The 20,281-nt window shown below is 40.4% G+C and overlaps 1 protein-coding gene across 1 annotated transcript in view; it reads right to left on the minus strand.

The window, feature by feature from the left end:
• Positions 1-405: 405 nt before the first annotated feature.
• eif2ak3 (eukaryotic translation initiation factor 2-alpha kinase 3) overlaps positions 406-20,281 on the minus strand; it is a 34,070-nt gene continuing 14,194 nt past the window's right edge. The window contains exons 2-17 of the mRNA XM_053502700.1: positions 18,756-18,885; positions 12,172-12,366; positions 11,723-11,853; positions 11,364-11,634; positions 10,232-10,400; positions 9,996-10,136; positions 9,788-9,910; positions 9,465-9,685; positions 8,893-9,002; positions 6,788-6,910; positions 6,543-6,692; positions 5,165-5,876; positions 4,867-5,043; positions 3,625-3,726; positions 3,450-3,512; positions 406-2,029 (exon numbers count right to left, since the gene is read on the minus strand). Of these exons, the coding sequence (XP_053358675.1) occupies positions 1,850-2,029; positions 3,450-3,512; positions 3,625-3,726; positions 4,867-5,043; positions 5,165-5,876; positions 6,543-6,692; positions 6,788-6,910; positions 8,893-9,002; positions 9,465-9,685; positions 9,788-9,910; positions 9,996-10,136; positions 10,232-10,400; positions 11,364-11,634; positions 11,723-11,853; positions 12,172-12,366; positions 18,756-18,885 (2,998 nt within the window). The 3' untranslated portion in view covers positions 406-1,849. The remainder of the gene's footprint in view (positions 2,030-3,449; positions 3,513-3,624; positions 3,727-4,866; positions 5,044-5,164; positions 5,877-6,542; positions 6,693-6,787; positions 6,911-8,892; positions 9,003-9,464; positions 9,686-9,787; positions 9,911-9,995; positions 10,137-10,231; positions 10,401-11,363; positions 11,635-11,722; positions 11,854-12,171; positions 12,367-18,755; positions 18,886-20,281) is intronic.

Genomic DNA, 20,281 nt, shown 5'->3' on the forward strand with positions numbered 1-20,281 from the left:
TTTACAAGGACAAAAGGAGAAAAGGATTGTACCCGAAGATTACAGATGGTTAAGGAGGACACTGAGCAAAACCTACAGAGAATTAGATCAGAACAGGAATCTTTACGTGTGTGTCGGGGGGGGGACAAGTCAGAACAGTAAAAATAACGGCATCTGAACTGGACATATACTGAATTAATCGAATTACAGTGACGGAGTTAACAAAGAATTCAAGTCTAAACTTGGTTAATGCAATTACTTGCATGTAGTAATCACAGTTTTGGACTGAGGAACAGCCTAATCGAGAAAAAAAAAAAACTTCTTTGGCCACATTCAGACCCAGAAAACCAATGGCTCAATTTTCTTTAGCTGGCATGCTGATGAAAATAAAAATAAATAAAAAACACTGTAGCTGAGCCAAAGCTCATAAGGAAACTTAAAAGCTGTTTAAAGGTGAAAGGTGAGGCACGCCCTGAAGCATTTCTTGCTAAAGGGTGGAATGAGTGTGTATAACAATGACAGGCTATCAATTGATATCCTTTCTGCACTAGTCACGATCTCTTTCTCCATCCACCTTTTTCGTTCTCTCTCACAGAAACACACAGCTTCAGCTTTAAAACAAAATGTAACTGCTTGCCCTTCAATTGAGTCATTCTACCTCCATACTCTCTCAATCTAAGCTTTTATCTCAAGATTTTATTACAATTAAACCTCAAGGAACAATGTATGCAGAAACAGTCGGAGAAAAATGGCACCATGTGCCGATAATAGCACTGACCTATCAAAAATCTTTTATGTAAATCAACCTATAAACAGTGATTTTACATAGGTGGATGAAGTTTCCAGTCGGCCACCGTCAACTGGAAGTCCTACAGGAAATCAGTGTTAAGGGAGTAAAAAACAAAACCCGTTTTGTTATTCATGAAAAAGTATTATACACCATCTTTACACAGAGTTTCCAAAAGAAAAAAAAACAAACAAAAAAAGATCTCTTTGATTGTAATCATCCCGTCAGAAAGCAATCAACCAAATCATACTATATTCGCATATTCCCTCAGCACAATCAATCGATCAAGTTGGCAGAATTGTCTACTATTCTTTTAATAAGGCAGATACACAGTCCCCGTGTGCCAGTGAAAGGCTACTGTGGCCACAAACCGTGTCTTTAGCTTCCATCATGCACTGTTTCTCACAAACAAGTTTCTCACACTTTTTTTGGAGTTTAGATCTATTTACAATAGAAACATGAAAAATCGATAGAGCCTTACAAATAACGTAGGTTTAGTTTGTAGGAAGCCAGTCCTGAGAAACTTCCTATCAAAAAAAATAGAAGGGAAAAAAAAAAAAAAATAGATGAGCGACCAGTGTTCCAAAGCAGCTCATTAATCAGCTTTCCTTCATCCAGCACTGAAAAATGTTTTATTTCCACAACGACAAATCCGTTAGTGTGTGCGCGGTATGGAAGAGCAACTGAGGTAAGGATGATGATGCATCCATCACAAAGCGTCAGAATCAGAGCTGATTTGCTAGGAGTCAAGCAGTTTGCTTAGCATCTTCTCTCCTGAGTGAATGTCTTTAATATTTTTTTTTAACTACTGTTTTTTTTTTTTTTAAACATGGGAGAGGTTGACCTCAACAGTGAGGAAAAGTCAATGAGGTGAGAGGCAGAGACATCGTGAGCAGGCGTCTGTGTGCGAGTTTGTGCTTGAAATGGAATGAGCGAAAAGCTAAAATGCCTCCCGTTTCTAACGATAAAGACTGAGATTAGAGTGTGTGCTTAAAACCGCGAGGTCTCTCCTCGAAAAGATCCGTTTGCTTTCAACCGAGGTGCCGAGAGAAGGTCAGAGATACAGCTCGGTGTGTCTGTGCTTTAACTGGAGCCAGATATCTGCCGTGATGGTCGGCCTGTGGATGAGGCGCTGTATGTTCGTGAACGCTGTCGGATTCTGCAGGGGACCTCAAGCTCCTGAAATAGTGGGGTCTCTGTGATCTCGGATGCTTCGGGCCGCTCGGCAGGAACACGAGAGAGCATAGAGCGCACCATCTGAGCCTGAAATGCAGAAATAAATGTTTTTTTTTTATAATAATAATAATAATAATAATAATAATAAACAGTTCTAAAATCATTCTGCCATTTTTCAGCAACATAAGTAAGTAAGTAGAAAAAAAAACAAAAAAAAAAAACAACAATGCTGCGTTGTGAAACTATGCATGACAAATGCATACTTGTGCGGATGTTGAAGTAGCAATAAAAAGTGTTGAGTTGAAAAAAGGAAGCTGTGATGACAATGATTTAACTCATTCCACTGTGTCCGGCTTTAGGCGCCAAGCTTGCCTTTGTTTAACATAACGCTTACTTTCCCTAAATGAGAACTGTATGTCTGGCCTCCTCTGGTCAAACTGTAAACTAGGTTTTAACTGATTAGTGTGATTTCAATCCCAAAAGTCATTTGGCCATATAAATGTAAAAAGTGATCGTACACTGGTTGAAATCCTGGGGTCACACCGGATTGAATTTAAATGAATTCATCCCATTCAGCACTGAAGCAAGATATGTAACTCAACTGTCCTGTTATATAAATTAGATAAATGCAATTTACAATATGCTGGATAGGGGCCATCTGCCAAGTGTTGTAAGTGTAATAAAAACCTGTTTACTGACCCCCCCCCCCCCTACCAAGCCCTCGCTGTACCCTTAATTATGCAAAATAAGAACAATGGCGCAAGCCTTGTATTGCTTAAAAAGGGGGAGGAGGGGGGGAGAGGTTCCTGTGATTCAAAGAAGCCAATGTGGTGGAAAATAAGGCTACACTACATAATAGTCATATTTAAGCTATTTTGCACTGACGCAAATATTTTCCTTTACACCCGTGATTCAACCCATAATCTGATTAGAGCAAGAATGGGAAAGACTAATCTTTGTACTGCAGACATCCTTTAAATCTAACAACTTAATCACCATTTATTTATCAGCTAATAATAAACAGCTCAAACCCTGACAAACGTTTCTGTCTTATTTACAACATTGTAAACGTTATTTCAGCCAGCAGAGGGCAGTGTTCAATTTATCATTTAAAACCCTAGCCCAAGCTGCGCTCCCGTAGGATACCTTACAACAAAGTATGCTTTTAAAGTATATTAAAGGGAGGACGTCAAGGATACCAAAATAATGACTTAGATAATAAATACTGTAATCTATAAATCACACCTAGATATGTGTCAGAGATGTTAGTCATCACAATTATTTTGTGTGGCAATACATGTATCGCCAAACTGGTTCAAAAATTCTTTATACTAACAGACTCGCAGAAGAAATCAAATCCTAGGCATGGTGATAATACCATATTGGGAGTCCCATCCTTAATACTTGAGCCTTCCCTTTTTATTTCCTCTAAATTTCATCTGCTTTTCTTTACACATACTGTACAAAAAGGACAAGTCTCAGAACTTTAATACAAAGACAAACTCACCTCCAGGACATTGTTTTTACTGAAGGTCATGGGAAACTGCAGCGCTCGGACCTCGGTGAGGGTCTAGAGGAATTAAAGAACGTATTAAGTTAAATAAAGATTTTCTACATTAAGCACTTTATGATGGTCATGTTAATCTGAAGTTAATACAGGTCGAGTGAATCATGGCTCTTACTCGGACTCTCTCCATCTGTGTGCGGAATGGACAGAGCAGCTCGAACAGGATCAACCCCAGTGAGTAAATATCCACTTTGTGAGAGTACGAGTTCCCAGACAACTGCAAAAAAAGGAAAAAAGTATTAGCATCTAGCGACAGACAGTTTACCATGAAGATGTATCTTTTGACAGAGACTTCAATGCACTTACACTACCAGTTAAAAGTTTGGACATGCCTTCTAAAGCCATGGTCTTTCCTCTTTTTTTTTTTTTTTCCCCACATTGTAAATCAATGCTAAAGGCCTCTAAAATCTGAACAGTTGATATTGAGATGTGTCTGATACTTATGCTTCATGGTATCAGACACATCTGCCTTATGATGCTTCATAGGTTTTGCTAATGCATGTGACAATACAGTTTTTGCAAAACTATTCCAGAACAGCTGACATTCGTGTCTTAAAATAACAACTGACCGTTGATGTTGTTACTTAATTACATAATGCCATACGTGTTATTTATATATAGCTTTGAAATCTCTAGCATTGTTCTACAGCACTGACATTTTGGAGCTTCTTTATCCTTTATTAAACACGCATGGGTTAAATTTGTATGGCCTATACGGCACCTTGTATATACAACCTGGTCGTGTCTTGATTTAAAGGGGTGATAGCATCTTTTTCCTACCACTGGGTTTATTTCGAATAATTTGTTGTTTTGGTACTGTTCCCATTCTGCCTGCCATTTATTTAATATATATTGATTTATCAATGGTTTGAGGTCAGAGGGTGGGATTTGGCATACGCTAAATGTTTCTGTAAGAGCTCGTCTTGCTGCCATGTCAGCTTGTTCATTTCCTGTAATTTCAAAATGTCCTGGAATCCAGTAGAAGATAATATTATGATGGTTCTTCTGTAGTTGGTTTGCCTTGATTAATATATCAATGATTATTGGGTGATTTGTTTTCATAGTTTCCAAAGCTTGTAAGCAGGATTTTGAGTCGGTAACTACTCAGGCGTTTGATCCCTTTCTTTTTCAATGTTCCAGAGCAAGTAACAGAGCCCGGGCTTTTGCCGTAAAGGTGAAACCTTGGTCTGGGATACGAACTCTGTTGGGATGTTGTTCAGTTATTACTGCTCCAGAAACGTGGTTGTGCATTGTTCTAAAATGTAGAAAATAAATCTAAACTTGTCTCTGGTACTGTGAGCTACTCGGAATACCAGAGTCTGCTTAATGCTTTAACTCTCAATTTACACGCACACACCTGTTCTGGGCTCATGTAGAGTTTGGTGCCCACTTGTCCAGTGTGGCGAGCGTAAACTGGCATAGGTGTGAGGGTGTTTATTTCCTCATCATCGTCTTCCTCTTGATCCATAGCCGTCACCAGCCCAAAGTCTCCAACTTTCACCACATCATCCAGTGTGAAAAAGATATTAGAGGGCTGACAAAGAGAAAGAGGGAGTGCAAAACACAAAGAAACACATAAAAAAAACATTATTTCATAGATCTAGGGATTAAAAAGTCAACATTTAATAGAATGCATGATTAATAAACAATCCTACCTTCAGGTCTCGATGCATAAGTCCCTTGCTGTGGATAAAGTCAACAGCCTCTGCGATCTGCAAAAAGATGCCGAGACACTCCGAGTGCTCTCTGAGCTCAGGCTGAGAGCGCTGTGCCATCCAGTCCTTCAGGTTCTCCTTCCTGCACAGTTGCATCTGGATATACAGATAAACTTTGGGCGTCAGGGCCAGCCGCGGTGCCGGAATGTGGGCTTGGAGTGGCAGCTTCAGAGAAGTTGGGCGAGAAGGAATAAAAGAGACCGGGCCTGAGGAAACAACATGGTGAGACCTGGAACCAGTGAGAGACGGGCATCGTGTCTGTGTGGAATGGCTCGGTGTAGAAAGGCTCGGTGTAGAATGGCTGAGCTCTGCGTCATTGTCTTGCTGATCGCAACCGGAGTCTTCAAAAACGATGTCAAAGGAAGAAGAAGTGCAGTCATTGTGGGCCACTGTGCGGGGAGGACAGAGCTCAAAAGAATGGGGTGATCCTGAGAGCTCCAGGTCGGGATCGACATCTGCATGGCTGTCCTGATCAGACATCATGCTGTCCAACCCCAAGCCATCCACGCACACGTGATCCTGAGTGAACGCACCCACATCGCCATCGACCACGCACTCACACCGCACGTCCAGAGGAGAAGGAGTGGAGACGGGCACCTTCACGGAGAAAGCCTCCATGTGGTCAGGAGAGCTGAGCAGCCAATCAGTAGCACTGACAAATACAAACAAGAGTGAAGAGTCATTTACATGTAATGTCCATGTGATGTCCAGGTTATAGTTAACAGCCTGGCATAAAGTATCTAAAGCAGAGTTATATTCTCTCCAACTTACTGAACAGCAGACAAGTTTATTAAAAAACACCTAACCTAATATTGTGAGTTTATACCTCAGTGTTTACTCATAATCCCGCTCTCTGTGTGGAGAGCACAAATACAGGTGTAAAGTGTGGTATGCTAGAATATGCCAACTCACGTACATAATGCTAGTTGCTAAACATTACACTATACACTTTATACATATCTGCAGTTTTCTATGCCAACCGGTCTTAAGGTGTTTGCTGATTGGCTGGCAACGAGATACGTCAAGGTTATCTTCTATTCTATCACTACAGAACTTATCTCTGAGTGCGCTCTCGCTCTGCCTCTATTTTATAAATATTGGTTTGGTTCACAGGACATCATCCCCTACTGGACAGCGCATTGCGATGTTTCTTTGAGAAAAGACAACTAGAAAGCACATGATCAGAAATCAGCCCCAACTCAGCAACTAACGTTACTTCAATATTAGTTTTATAGATCACTTACGAAATTCTAAGTAAATACTTCCACAAGCTTGCTCTGTTTGTGTCCAAGTCCTGCTGTATTTATGTGACTTGTACCTGGCATCTTTAAGCCAGCGCCGATCCATTTCCTCCTGCCAGCCCTGAGGTGGACTCTCCTGCCAAGCGTTAAAGTAACGGATGATACCTGGATGCTCCAGCTTAGCCAAGGCCTTTACTTCACGCATCACCTTTTCACGAGCCACTTCCCTGTACATACAAAAAAAAAATTGTTAATATATAAATGTATACATAAAGTATTGTAGAGATTTGTATACTGCAAGATGGATGCAGTCAGTGGTTACCTGTTTGGTAAGCGGATCCTCTTGATGGCATAATTGCAGTCGTCTACTTTGTTCCGTGCCTCAAACACGACTCCGAAGCCACCTCGCCCTAAACACTGCACTGGGTCAAAGTCGGTCAGATACCTGCAACACAGTGCCACAAAACAACTGTCATTCAAACGAAAAAGACTCCTTCAACATTCAAACACTAGCAGATTGTCCAAGGGTAGGAAGGGTAAGTCTTTTATAATAATGAAAGACTTTGATCTACCGCATGTGACGTCTGAACCACAGCAATTAAAAATAATAATAATAATAATAATAATAATAATAATAAATAAATAAATAAATGCTGAAACCATGACACTGAGTGACATCAAGATTTTTAACTTCTGATTGATCTGGTTGCGTCTTGCTGCAAATGAGAAAAGATAAAATGAATGACTAGCTCCTCATCAATTAACTATATGCCTGAGGACAAACGTTTATACACACCTAGGCTAAAGATATCCAATCTCAGTTCTTCCACAACTTCACATCATACACGTTTAATTCACATTCTTTCCATAGTTTTATTTTTAGCAAAAACGTTAGAGCATCTACATTGTTCACATCAAAAGTAACTTTAAAATAATTGATTACAGATAGATTTATTCACATATAATTCACTAATTCCAATAGGTCAAATAATTAGCATGAACTGTCTAGTTGACTGTCTCTTTAAACTAAATCCAGAAATATATTAATTGGCTTTGAAAAGCTTCTGATTGACCAACTGTCTTAACTAAAAGTTATCTGGAATGCACCCGTGGTTGCTCTTTAGAGACACTCTCCCAGAGCAACTGCATCAGGAAATAGTAGGATCTTGCAGCCACACAGACACAAATGAACTCCTATTTATAAACTTTCGCCAAAAAGGATCAACAGAGGTTTTTAAGGGCATTTTGCATGTAATTGTTTGGTAAGCTGCCATAAAACACGAGAAGAAGGGAACAACAGGGTAAAATTTCACCCTATACCCAAATTTATTGATATTTATGCAAGGAGCGGTGCTCTAAAGTGCCTTCCTAATTTATCTGCTACAGCTGTGTGGGTCACAAAATGAGATCGGGGCAGAGATTTTGGAGGGGACAGACATAGTCTAAACATCAATCTGCCTTCCGTGCTTAAATGCAATTGGCTTGGCTATCTGTTCTCAATTGTATTCTCACTGATCAAAAGGGACCTCAGGAAAACAAGAGTCGAGAGAATTCCACATCATCACTTTCCCAACATTTACACCATTTGAAGGCGTGAAGCATGGAAGTGGCAGCAACATATTTTCGTTGCGTTTTGCAGATCAAAGTATGTTTATCTAAAAGTAAATACTGGAACAAAATCTTAACTGAGCCAGGAAGTTGAAACTTGGTCATGGCAGCACAACATCCAAAATTGTAACACCATTTGGTTAAATGGGAAGTGGGAAGTCTAGCCTAGGTGCATGTAAACTTAAATTAGAAATGCGCCATTGTCAATGTTTTAATTGTAACTAGATATAGCAAACCAGTTGATGTCGTCAGTCACTAGAGTCTAATAAGGTCAGGATATAATCCCAATATCTGGCTCCACCTTTTTCTGCCTTCTTTGCCATATTAGGACAGCTATACTCAATGTTAAAACATAACTATTATTATTATTATTATTATTATTATTATTCAGTTAACCTGTAGCAGGTAGGATTTTGTGGTAATGTTACAGTTACATTGAACAAGTAGCATGAGCCATTTCTATCCGCCCAGATGATGATTAGACAAGAACATTTTCTGCCTAGTGTGAAAGCAGCCATAGAGTGATGGACAGCAAGCAAGCAGCAGGGTGTACAAGTTCTGTAAACAGAAAGACCAGCTGTTCATTAACTGATATTCCTGCTATGAAAACCATATGCTTGCCACCCGAAACTCAGGCAACACTCCCGAAATGTGCAAGGGCGTGTTCTTGTACTTTGTGGCCAAGTGTGTGCTGCATCATGTGAACGCTGCAGCTGTGCTACTGTACCACTGTAACGTGACCACCACGGAGTTAAGGTTAAGGTCTGAAAATGTCTCAAACCTTGCTAAAATACTCTCTTTTATTAGCGTAGCTTTTACCTGGACACGTATCCGCTGGGCCGTGCGTCTGTTACCGCCTCCCTGGGTTCATCGGCGTCCAGCTCGAACTTGGTGTCTGTCTGACACTGTGTCTCAGACTCCTTCCGCTGCTGCAATTAAACCGAGAGACACAAAGTGTGAAACGCATCCAAACAAAGTTAGCAACTTTTAATCTGAATGAAGTGTTTTCCAGAAGGGGTGTAGTAATGTAATTTGTAAAGGATTTAACTGGCGGATTTGGATGGGATAGAGTGTGTCTATGTAATTTGCCCAAATAGCTACAAATAGCCTGGACGAGCAAGTTAGCTTTACGGAACAGATGCAAGACACAATGTCAGTAATGTGGCTCACGGGTTTGTCTATTACCAGGTTTAGTAATTTCATTAGTGCAAGATCAGTTTAAACTACAAGGTGTCCCAAAAGTCTCCACACATTAGAGATGGTGGCACATTAATAAAATGTCTATTTCATTTATGTATTTTTTTTTTCTTATCCTTTAAGAATGCTTTGAAAAAAAAAAAAAATAAATGTATTGAAATTATTCCCATGCCTGCCAGTCGTTCCCGTCTTACCCGTATGTACGCTGTGTGTGGGTGGAAGAACTTGCGGACGATGTACGTGGTAGCAGCGATACAAAAGATAATTGTGCCAAGGATCTCCTTCCACCATGGCAGAAGCAGCACTGGGTCCTTCCTCCTCATCCCTCCAGCCTCACCCGTATGCAACACGCTCACTGCAGTCACCTCGCGCCGGCCACGGTACCGCGTACTGTATGGGATGTAGTATCCATTATCTACAGACGGAAGAAGGAAATGATACACATCACTTATCAATACTCTGAAATGAGACTTGGGTCTGGTTCTGAATGTTAGAAAGAACAGAAAACCATTCTAACCATGAGGATACTGCAGTATAGACAGCGCACCGTTGCTGTATTCCTCGTAGGAAAATTTGTCGTTGTTCAAACACTTATCAAACTCCTCCGACCCCACCAGTGCCGGAGTACGAGAAGGAGAGTCTAGGAGAGACCAACATTTACAAAGAGTTCAACATATCGCTTACAAAAAAGATGTGTGTTAAAACAAAAAAAGAAAAAAACGTACGAATAAGAGGCTTCCATTTGACAGTGGGAGGAGGAGTGATGTCTCTGTTAGAGTGCTGGTTGTCCAGGGCATTGGGCTCGGATGGAAACTTCTCAGTCATTCGAACAGAAGACTGTAAATACAACTGACCTTGAAACATTCCTGCAAGTGCACACACACAGAGCACTAGTTAAATAAACCCTTTTGTATCTGTCTATTAGTCACATAGACAAACACACACTTCATGCACACCTTACCTAGATAAATACTCGACTCTGTGGCTTCACGTGCCTCCTCCACGAGGTCATCGTCCTCCTCCTGAAACTCACTCTCTGTTTGGGCGGTGTAAGAGGTGTCATCAAACAGGCTGATAGGGGTCACCTTTCCCCCTCCAACCAACCAGGCTGAAGCAATGGGCGTGCAGAACTACAGGAAAGGGGGGGGGGGGACACACGAAGAACACACATCAGAAGATTTGTCAACTGTCAGTTTTTTTTTTTTTTTGGTTTAATAGTCGTGTCTGGTCGGAGAAGAAATCCGTTCATGGAATCAGTTAGGCAGTTGTGTAACATGACAAAACATTCTGCTATTTGTTCTCACTGCGATGTGCATAAGATAAATAAATATATAGACAACGGTTTGTACAGCAAGTATTACAGAAATCTCACTTGAGAATTCATGATGTCCTGTGTCTACAGGTAGTACAAGAGAATACATGAGAATACATGAAAAAGAGAAGCTACATGTGGCAGTATTTTGGATAAGGGGAAAAATGTCAGGGGAGTGGGCAGTTTCCATTTAAAGCCCATAATGCACACAGACACACACCGCCTGGTCACACACTCCAAGACTTCAGTATATGCCTGTTCTGTCAGAGAAGAAAAACTCCTTTGACGTAATAACCTGTCGCTCAGTACATTCAGGTCATCAACTGACTTCATTTTATTTTCCATATAATGTTGCTAAGCCTGGACCTGAAAAACTAAAGCAACCCTTGATCATAACACTGCCTCCGGAGGCTTGTACAGTGGCCACTATGCACATCGCTTCATGCACTGAATGGCCCAATCGCTCTGAAAGAGAGTAATTCTTAGGACTTTTTTCTCCCTGATAAGTCTCACTAACAAGTGTTTTTTTCATGGCCATAGTGTTGTTTACGAATTCTTATGACACTATATATGTGGACATGCTCTTACTGTATGTTCCAACATGATTAAACTAAGTACCAGTGATGCTCGGCACAACACACCAAACAGGTATGCTTATTCATTTACATTTCATCCCTGCCATATGGGAACACTCGTACCCAAACAGATGCTTGTCCTTTTTCGCCATAAGATCTAATCTTGGATCCTGGAAGGAAGCTTAAAACCCAAAACCCGAGCTCACCTGATGCTCCCAGACAAGCCGTCCTCCTGGTCCACTGCTAAAAGCCATAACCTTCCAGTCTGGAATAGACACTTTGATCACCAGGTCCAGGCCTTCTGTCTGTATATGTGCGTTGCCGTTGTTTTGACCGTGTGCTTCTGCTTCCTCCAGGATCACACGTGCCCCGTCATGCCACGCCTCCTTATTGGCAGTGTCCCCTTCCAAAAAGCCGAGCTGCGTGTCAGTCTCTGGAACAAACTTTAGCTGAAAGTTTCCCACACTGAAGTTCCACCTAACAGGCAGAAACAAGGGGTCAATCCAAGCACACATTAACTGCGAGAGCTGCAGGGTGTCTCTGTGTCAATGAACTTATGACCTACTTCTCAAAGCCGCTGCGAGGGGTCACGGCTCTGACGGTTTTCTGTGTTCTCTGCAGTAACAGCATGTCCTCTGGCTCGGTCTCCTCCTCCCCCCAGTGACTGCAGCCCACAGTCGAACAGATATACTTCAGCTACACGGGGGAAGAGAGAAAACCAAAAAAAACTTTTTAAAGAGGGAACTAAACAGAATTGCTAAAACAAACTGTATAAAGGCGTGATGCTTTTGTCTTCAGTGAGCTGGTTTTGATTTGATTTAGGTTTCCCCTAGTATAAGCCTATTTATAAAACAATAATAATCATATTCATTCTTTTTTCCCCCCATTAGATTTAGTTAAAAGTGGGGGTATTTTTTAATAATATATTTTTTTATAACTATATATGAAAGTCCAATCATTTTTTTACATAAAGAAAAAAAAAAAAATCAGCCACTTTCTCCATCCGATTTGTACCTTGCCGCTGTAGATTCCTAGGCCATATGTAGTGAGTGACTTTCCTCCCACCAGCACAGTGTCCTCTCCCACACGGTAAGAAGACTCGAGCAGAGACTCCACGCTAAAAGGGACGGCCTCCATGCTCTCCCTTTCCCTGTTCCATTGAAACAAAGCTCCATCCAAAGACGGGATAAACATCTTATTGCCGAACACCTGGGGAGAGACAAACATAGTACGGTGTCAGCTGACCATGCATTACACCGTAACTTTACGAGCGGATCAGAAAGCTCAGTTCTTAACAAGCTATCCCAATTTGGGTTCTTTGAGGACACCAGGCCTAAAAGTATAGTTACACTACATTCACAGACATTAAAAAAAAAAAAAAAAAAAAAAAAAAAAAAAAGACCTGAAACAATTCCAACTGATATGGTGCTGAAAAGCAAAACAACACTGACGGATAAAACAAGCCCTCAACACATGCTGACCTGGAATAATGAGGTTTAAAAAATAAATAGGCTTTACTGGTTTAGACAGATGAAACATAAAACTACTGAGATTTATAATAACTTACTAGCTTAGATCTCGAGACACTAAATTCAAAAACCTTGAAGCTTAGACATTGTCAGTCACTCACACACAGTTCCAGAATGCCTTCACAAACTTTCCATTGTGCCCTTTTTGACCTTGACCCCTATTCGCGCTAGTGTTCACCTGAAACGCTCAGCTGTGAGAGAGAAAGTAGCTTGTAGTGATTGACGGATGATCTTATCGCCCCCCGCCCCAGCTAAATCACACAAACTGTGAGGTACAGATACCTACAGACGCTAAATCGTGATCTAGTGTGTAAGAGGTTTAAGCAGTCCGTGCGAGTGTGAGTGTGTGTATGTGTATACATACACACATGCTGGGTGGGTGACTTACCCATCTGCTACTATGATTTAATCCAGCATGTGATGCAGGTGTAATCACCTGCTCCAATCCTCATCCACTCAGCTAAAGTTTAAAGCTGCAGTATGCAACCTTCTTAATTAGAGCAGTGAGCAGCACTATTTACCAAATAAAGAGAAAACATTCTAAACCTTCTTACTGCTGCTAGTTGCCCAGGAAAGCATTAAATAATGCGTTAAAGACAAAATCAAGTTAAATTCAATATTTTATCTACAATTTATACAGATGGAGCAACAGAAAACAAACACTTGAGGAATACCAGCATTCTCTGGCATTTATGGTTAAACTGCTTCAACTAGCCTGACATTACCTGACCATTTCACAATGTTTGTTAGGTTGTAATCTTAAATTGATTTTTGTTTTTTAATCAAAAATCTACAAATTTAGCAAAAATCGTAAGGCAAAGTGCACATGTTAAAGCGACTCTACAGGGTTTGCCCTGCTCTGGGGGCAGATTTGTCCCAGAACCACACTGATCCAACAAAAGTTCATTTTTTTTTACTTCTACACTGGCACAACTGGGACGGTCACATTAATATTTCAGAGGGACCCATTAGGCAAAATGCACTTCTGGAATCATTGTAAGACATTCAGATGGATCTCCAGCGTGTGTACAAAAAACATCTTAATTCTGTTTGGTCCATTTTTCTACTGGTCAGGGCTTAAACAAAGCACTTAGATATTCCCCCTATTGTGACCTCTTAAGAAGTTATGCACCCCTCCGGCTTGTTACGCAGTTCTGCCATCGTCTGGTGGGGGCGTAGGCCAGCACTTCCTCATTTACTGTACATGGAGACTGAAATGGCAAATTTAGAAGAGAAGTGAAACAAATGGAGTTTGAGGTATAACAAAAAGCATTATCGGAGAGCCATTTCAGCTGGGGGAATAAAATACACTTTGGAGGTGACTAAGACCCACATTAACTTGTTTAAGAAACAGTAAAATATGAGATTAATATGAGAAATACCTCTACAGGATATTTAAGGATAGTGGGGAGACTACAAACATAGCACCAGATAACTGCATCCATACATTTTCTCTTCCGCTTATCCAAGCACCCACATACTCACACACCCAATCATACACTATGAGACTGTGGGAGGAAACCAGAGTACCCAGGGGAACAACTATTAGGTGACCATCACAAGATAATTACAGTTACTTTAAAATATCTATTACAATAAATGTTTATATAATATAATAATAAAAAGAATTTATATCCATACACAAGAAAACTAAATCATTATCTGTACAATTTATTCTGTAAAGGTTGGAGGAGGCCTGGAGAGGTCACCTGGGACTGTGAGAGGAAACCACAAAGTACCCGAAGGAAACTTACCAAACACATGGAGAAGAAGGCATAAGAAGACAATTTGACTAGTACTCCTATTCTGTATTCATGAATACAACGGTGTTACAGCTGCTGTATTCATTAATACTATAACAAACTACAAAATGCCAAATCATGTGATTGGGGCAGGGGGAACAAAAAAAAATAAAACACAACACGAATATACCCACACTTTTTTTTTTTTTTTTAAGCCAAGTGTTTAGGCCATAAAACACTGATCCGGCAGATTTTCCCTAAACTCATGTATAAAAATACTAGCATGATTAAAGTAATAACCTAATACCTTACCAACCCCAACTGCACTTTGATTAAGTTGAAAAATAGCAGAGTTAAAGCAGCGAGTAAAAGCACAGGCACATACTCGCACAAGTGTAATCAGTTCACCAGAATTTCATCACAATATTAAAATTAGCCTACCTGAAAAAAAAGAAATCTAACCGATTAATTTGGATCACGAACGAGTGAATTGCTCGTCACGAGCTTCATGAGTCACTAGACAGGAAAAGCAGCGAATCATGTGCCTGAATTAAAAGCTCAATTATTCCCTTTAGCTGTGCGATGGCATCTGGAGCCACTGTGTGTGTCTCACTGAAAAGAGTCATATAAGCAACAGGACCTACCTATAGGCTCAACACATCATCTGATTAGTATTGACATATTTAATTAAATGCAACATCTCAGGGATCGATCGCGACAGGATTTACAACGTTGTAGTACTGAAAAGGGTTCAAGCGTTCGATACCTTGTGCGACTCAAGTCCATTTGAAGATTTCGCATTTAACTTTGCTTCCATGCTGTATATTCTGTAAGACCTTGCAGTCTACCTTCATGGTTTTAATCTCTCTCACACACAGTGAATTCCCCCCAACGCTCTCTTTAGAGTTCTGTACAACACAATGTACTGCAATACCAAAGTCCTTTCTGGGCAAATAAAGCACTTCAGCACTGACTGCCTGAATATATGCCACAGGTTTCCATTTTCAATTCATTTAAAACACTAACGATGGTAAAATTAAATACATTACTTAGTAACAAACCTAACCACAGTCAACTCTAATTCTTTGTAGAAGCTTTCGCTGGCCAGTTTTATTTCATAATCTGGCTGGCTGCTGCTCTCTGTAAACTTTGGGCTCTCTCATATCTTCCATGCACAAAGCAATATAACTTTTTTTCGACATCTCAAAGTGATTCTGCTTGCTGGGAAGTGGTTTATTTAACGATTTAGAAATAAAACAAGCAGAATCAAAAGAAGCAATATTTTTTGTTGCATTATGGTTGATAACAATAATTCAGGCTCATTTTTGATTGGTCAGATGTGAAATGGGTAGCCAATAAAAGTGTCCCTTCCTCAGCCACTGACCTTCTGCAAGAAAGCAAAGGGAGTTAGGATAGAGTTGTATCCACCGAGTTTACTGATAAGCAATGGAAGCAAAACTTTCCTCCCGGAAAATTGCCACGTCACCTAATGCTACCTGTACAAGTGGTAAACATGTGCTGGAAGAATATATTTATTCCAACAAAAGAGAAACTCTCTGATCAAGTGTTTGCACAGCTAATATTTACCTGTTAAACCCATAGGTTTAGTTAAACAACCCAATTCTGATGAAAAATTACTCCCGATCATGCCTGATTGGTCAGATTAAGTGTTCACATGACGCACTTTTATTCAGTTGGATTATTATTCTGATTATTTGTGTAATCATAGGGTCCATGTAGACGCACCTAGTGTTTCACACCTGCAGCCACAACGTTATCAACTGTCGTGGTGATTTCTTGAACCAAGGCTGAGTCATCAAGGGAAGCAACCTGTAACGCAGTGCACGTGTTTCTTTGTGTTTTCATTCAAACTATGGTGCATGCACGGACACATCTGGGCAGTAGTGACGTGCTTAGGCTACACTTGGAGTTGCAGAAATTGTCCAGTTCCTGACTGCTGATAAACACAGGCATTGCTGCTTTTTTCGAGCCAGTAAAATGTTTGTGCGCTAGTTTCAGTATGAAAAAGCATTCTTGGGAGATGTGTGTATTCCTGTATCGTTTCATTAATCAATACAAACCGAGAATAACTTTATATTCACTAAGCAGATTGTTCTTCAACTACAGGGTAAAAAGTAACTACAGCATTATACTCATGCTTTTAGAACATCCCATTCTAGATTTAGTCCTCCTTTGCTGTTATAATTACCTCCACCCTTCTAGGAGGGATTTCCACTAGATTTTGGAGTGTTACTTTGGAGACCTGAGCTCCTTCAGCCACAAGAACATTGGTGAGGTCAGGCACTGATGACAGATCAGGAGATCTGGGCTGCAGATCTGTGCAGGACGCTCAGGTTCCTTCACTCTTTTGTGGCAAACCACGTCTCCATGAACCTCATTCTGTCCACGAGGACATGGTCAGGCTGGAACATTTGTGGCCCCTCAGTTGAAGTGAAGGAAAATTGCTAGAGCACACAAAGATGTGTGATAAAATGGTGTGCTTACAACTTGGCACCTGTTTGGTGATTAAGTGTCTACAAACCTTTAGCCATGTTTATGGTAGTTTAGATATTGAACAATACACATTATTATTATTATTATTATTATTATAATTATTATTATTATTATAAAAAAAACTAATCACAATATGGACATTTGCTATTATTTACCTGCAAAAGGCTGCAAATTGTTACAGGTAATATACGCATAGTCAGGGATTTATGTGGAGTTAATCATTTAGGTAGTTGCTCATACTATTGGGGTGATAAATATGCATTGACAAATATCTTAGATTATTTGTGCCTTAATATTTTTTATTCATTATTTGATAGCCTAGATAATGACATTGTACATTTAGTACTTATATATCTTAGTTTAAATCCCAATATGTGTCGAAATAATCATTTAATTTGCAATACTACACAATAGTGATAACCATCATAGAGATATTATAATTAAGAAAATTAATAATTAAAAGTATAAAGGCCAGGATGTGTGCACACTGAGTGGGTGTGCATGCGCATGCAGGGTGGATGACATCATCTCACACATAAGGCATTATCTCATCCTAAAATCCTCTCAGCATGACTCACACCACAACGCTGTGGCATTCCTCCATCCATCCACCCCCCTCGCTGCTTAACTCTCCACTTTATCTCCCTAGCCCCTCTCCCTCCCTCTCTCTCTCTCTCTCTCTCTCTCTGCCCCATCACTTCTCCTGCTCGCGCTTGTTGTGACAGCATGATTGTGCAGACAGCTCTGTTTACTGCTCGTCTCTCCTGGTGCCACAGCATGCTATAGGTGAGTACTCCGTTCCTGCACCATGGAGAGGGCCAATCAGACGGGCACAGGCCGCTCTAATCACCGAGCAGACTGCCTCGGCCAATCAGAGCGGCTGCCTGAGTGATACCCGGAGGGGGAAAGAGGTGGGGGTAGAAGCGTCGAGCCAATGGTAAGGCTCTTTCCACAGCAGCCAGGCTTTTGAGGTTACCGCCAAAGCAGTTGGAGAGAGAGAGATAGAGAGAGACAGAGACAGAGAGAGGAGATGAACTCCAAAAGCCTCGCAAAAATATACCGACCTGGCAAAAAGAATTCTAAACACACAACACAAGCAAACATCTGTGTAAACACATTTTTATGAGCACCAAGTGCACACACGGACACACAAAAAAGCTCCCAGCAGAATAAACTGTTAAAAGTCACATAGCTTCTCTGCCCTGCGTGTGCAGAAGTGTGTACACACACACAATCTGGTGTAAAGCTGCCAAAAAAAGATCTTTCTGCAAGCTCCTTGTCAATCTCTAGTGAATATTGTTCTGCACGTCTCAGACCCAAACTCTGGGACACTTGGGTTTTTGCTTGGTTGCAAACATCCCACACACACACACACAGACATTCACCTTTTTGTCCTATTAAACGCTTTTCTGTTTAGACACAGGTAAAAGAAGAATAACTTTTAAAACATTTATGTGGGAGTTGCTTACATATATTTTGTAAGAATACACTTCATTACTGATGCCTAATAATTGCAGTGTTTATCGCAAACTATTTTTTTTTGTTAATCTTGTTAAAAAACAATTTTTTCCCCATTATCAAGTGTTAAAACTTTTTTTAAATATAAATACATATTAAAACCAAAGCACTTTTGTAAACATTAAAAGACGCATCATGGAACAGTTTTTTTTTTTTTTTAAAACACTAAACTACAGTTTATGAACGCTCATGATGCACACAGCGTATCGTGTTATGATATTTCCGTCATATCGTTCACCCATAAGTGTCAATTTGGAAGCATCTACACAACAATTGCATGCTGCTGTGCTCATACCTCAGGTTTGCTGAGGCTGGATGACAGCAGGCAGCCGGAGCCCACGTCCAAGTCCCACTGCTTGCGTCCCTGATTGAAAGGATCCAGAGCCGCAATCCGGCCATCCAGAGTGCTGATGATCACCAAGCTTCTGTCAGAGACAAAAAAAAAAACAAAAAACATTCTCTTCTGTGGACTTATGACAACACAGCTTTATAATAAATAACTATCCTGTTTTGTGATTTTACAAGTGGCGTTTGAGTCAAACCGGGATTCGTGATGAAGTTTCGTATGAATGAAGGTGTTTAAAAAAGAATTCAACTAAAGGACGGTGACTTAACCGCAGTACAACATTTGAATCCCCACTGCAGTTTCCCCAAACATTCAGAGAGTAATGCCTGATCCTTTAGCTAATTTACAGATAACTTATAATTAGCTTGGCGAAAGAGATTCTATCTGTCTATTTGTATCTGTCTGCGGTAACTGTACAGACAATCATTCATTCACCAAAACTACCTGCACATTACAGAAACTCTGCTAGGAGTTGTTGCCACATCCCCTGTACAGTCCTGACCTTGCTCCATTAAAAGTTACTACATGTTTGGGTCACTGTAGGATTTCCTGGGAGGCCATTGTTTGTACTGAGAAAACTTTCTACCTTGGTTAAATCCAGGCAGTACTGAAACACTGAGATAACTGCATTAGTGTAGAGAAGATTATTATATAGAGAAATAAAGGGTGTTTTTACTCTCATAACTGTAATTCTTTATTCTTCAAATCTACAAAAGGGGGTAGGGTGTTCTCATATTTAGCCTTTAAGCTTTGGAATAGCCTTCCAGACTGTGTTCGGGGTTCAGACACAGTCTACCAGTTTAAAAGTTGACTCAAGACACACCTCTTTAATCTGGCATATGCATAATTCATTCCATAACCTGGTATTCCAGTATATCTAAATGCAATCCTATCTAGTGCTGCTAATATCCTGGACGGCATCTACGCTAATTCTTTTCCACCTGTTTTTCCTTTTTCTACTCCTCCCGAGGCAACTGGAAATTGTGCCAGCTCCAGTGGGCAGAGACGAAGATCGTAAGGCATCCAGAGAAGGACCACTTCCAGCTGGATTCCGCATCATGATGGTTTGGATCTACACATGCTGCTGCTAGTCATCCAGACGTCCCCCTCGGTCATCTGCACCTGCACTGTACTGAACTGAACTCCATGATAACTCGGACAACTTCTGTGATACTGACCTTCCAGCAGCCTAACACGCATCATGTCGTTATATAATTCCTGTTATCCGTTATTACCCAAATGATAATGGGGAGGTTTTTCTTGCCACCGTCGCCCTCTGCTTGCTCATCAGGGACAATCTCACAATCTCATTATTATCTAAACATATTTTTTCTCACTCATACACACTTTCATAAATTTTCTTGACATTTTGAGAAGCTGCTTTGCGGTAATGACCATTGTTAAAAGGGCTATATAAATAAAATTTAATTGAAAAAAAAATCCAAAAGTCCCAGTTTGACTTGAACGTCTCTGAT

Source organism: Clarias gariepinus, chromosome 8 (genome assembly GCF_024256425.1).
Source record: "Clarias gariepinus isolate MV-2021 ecotype Netherlands chromosome 8, CGAR_prim_01v2, whole genome shotgun sequence".
NCBI classification, from domain to species: Eukaryota; Metazoa; Chordata; class Actinopteri; order Siluriformes; family Clariidae; genus Clarias; species Clarias gariepinus.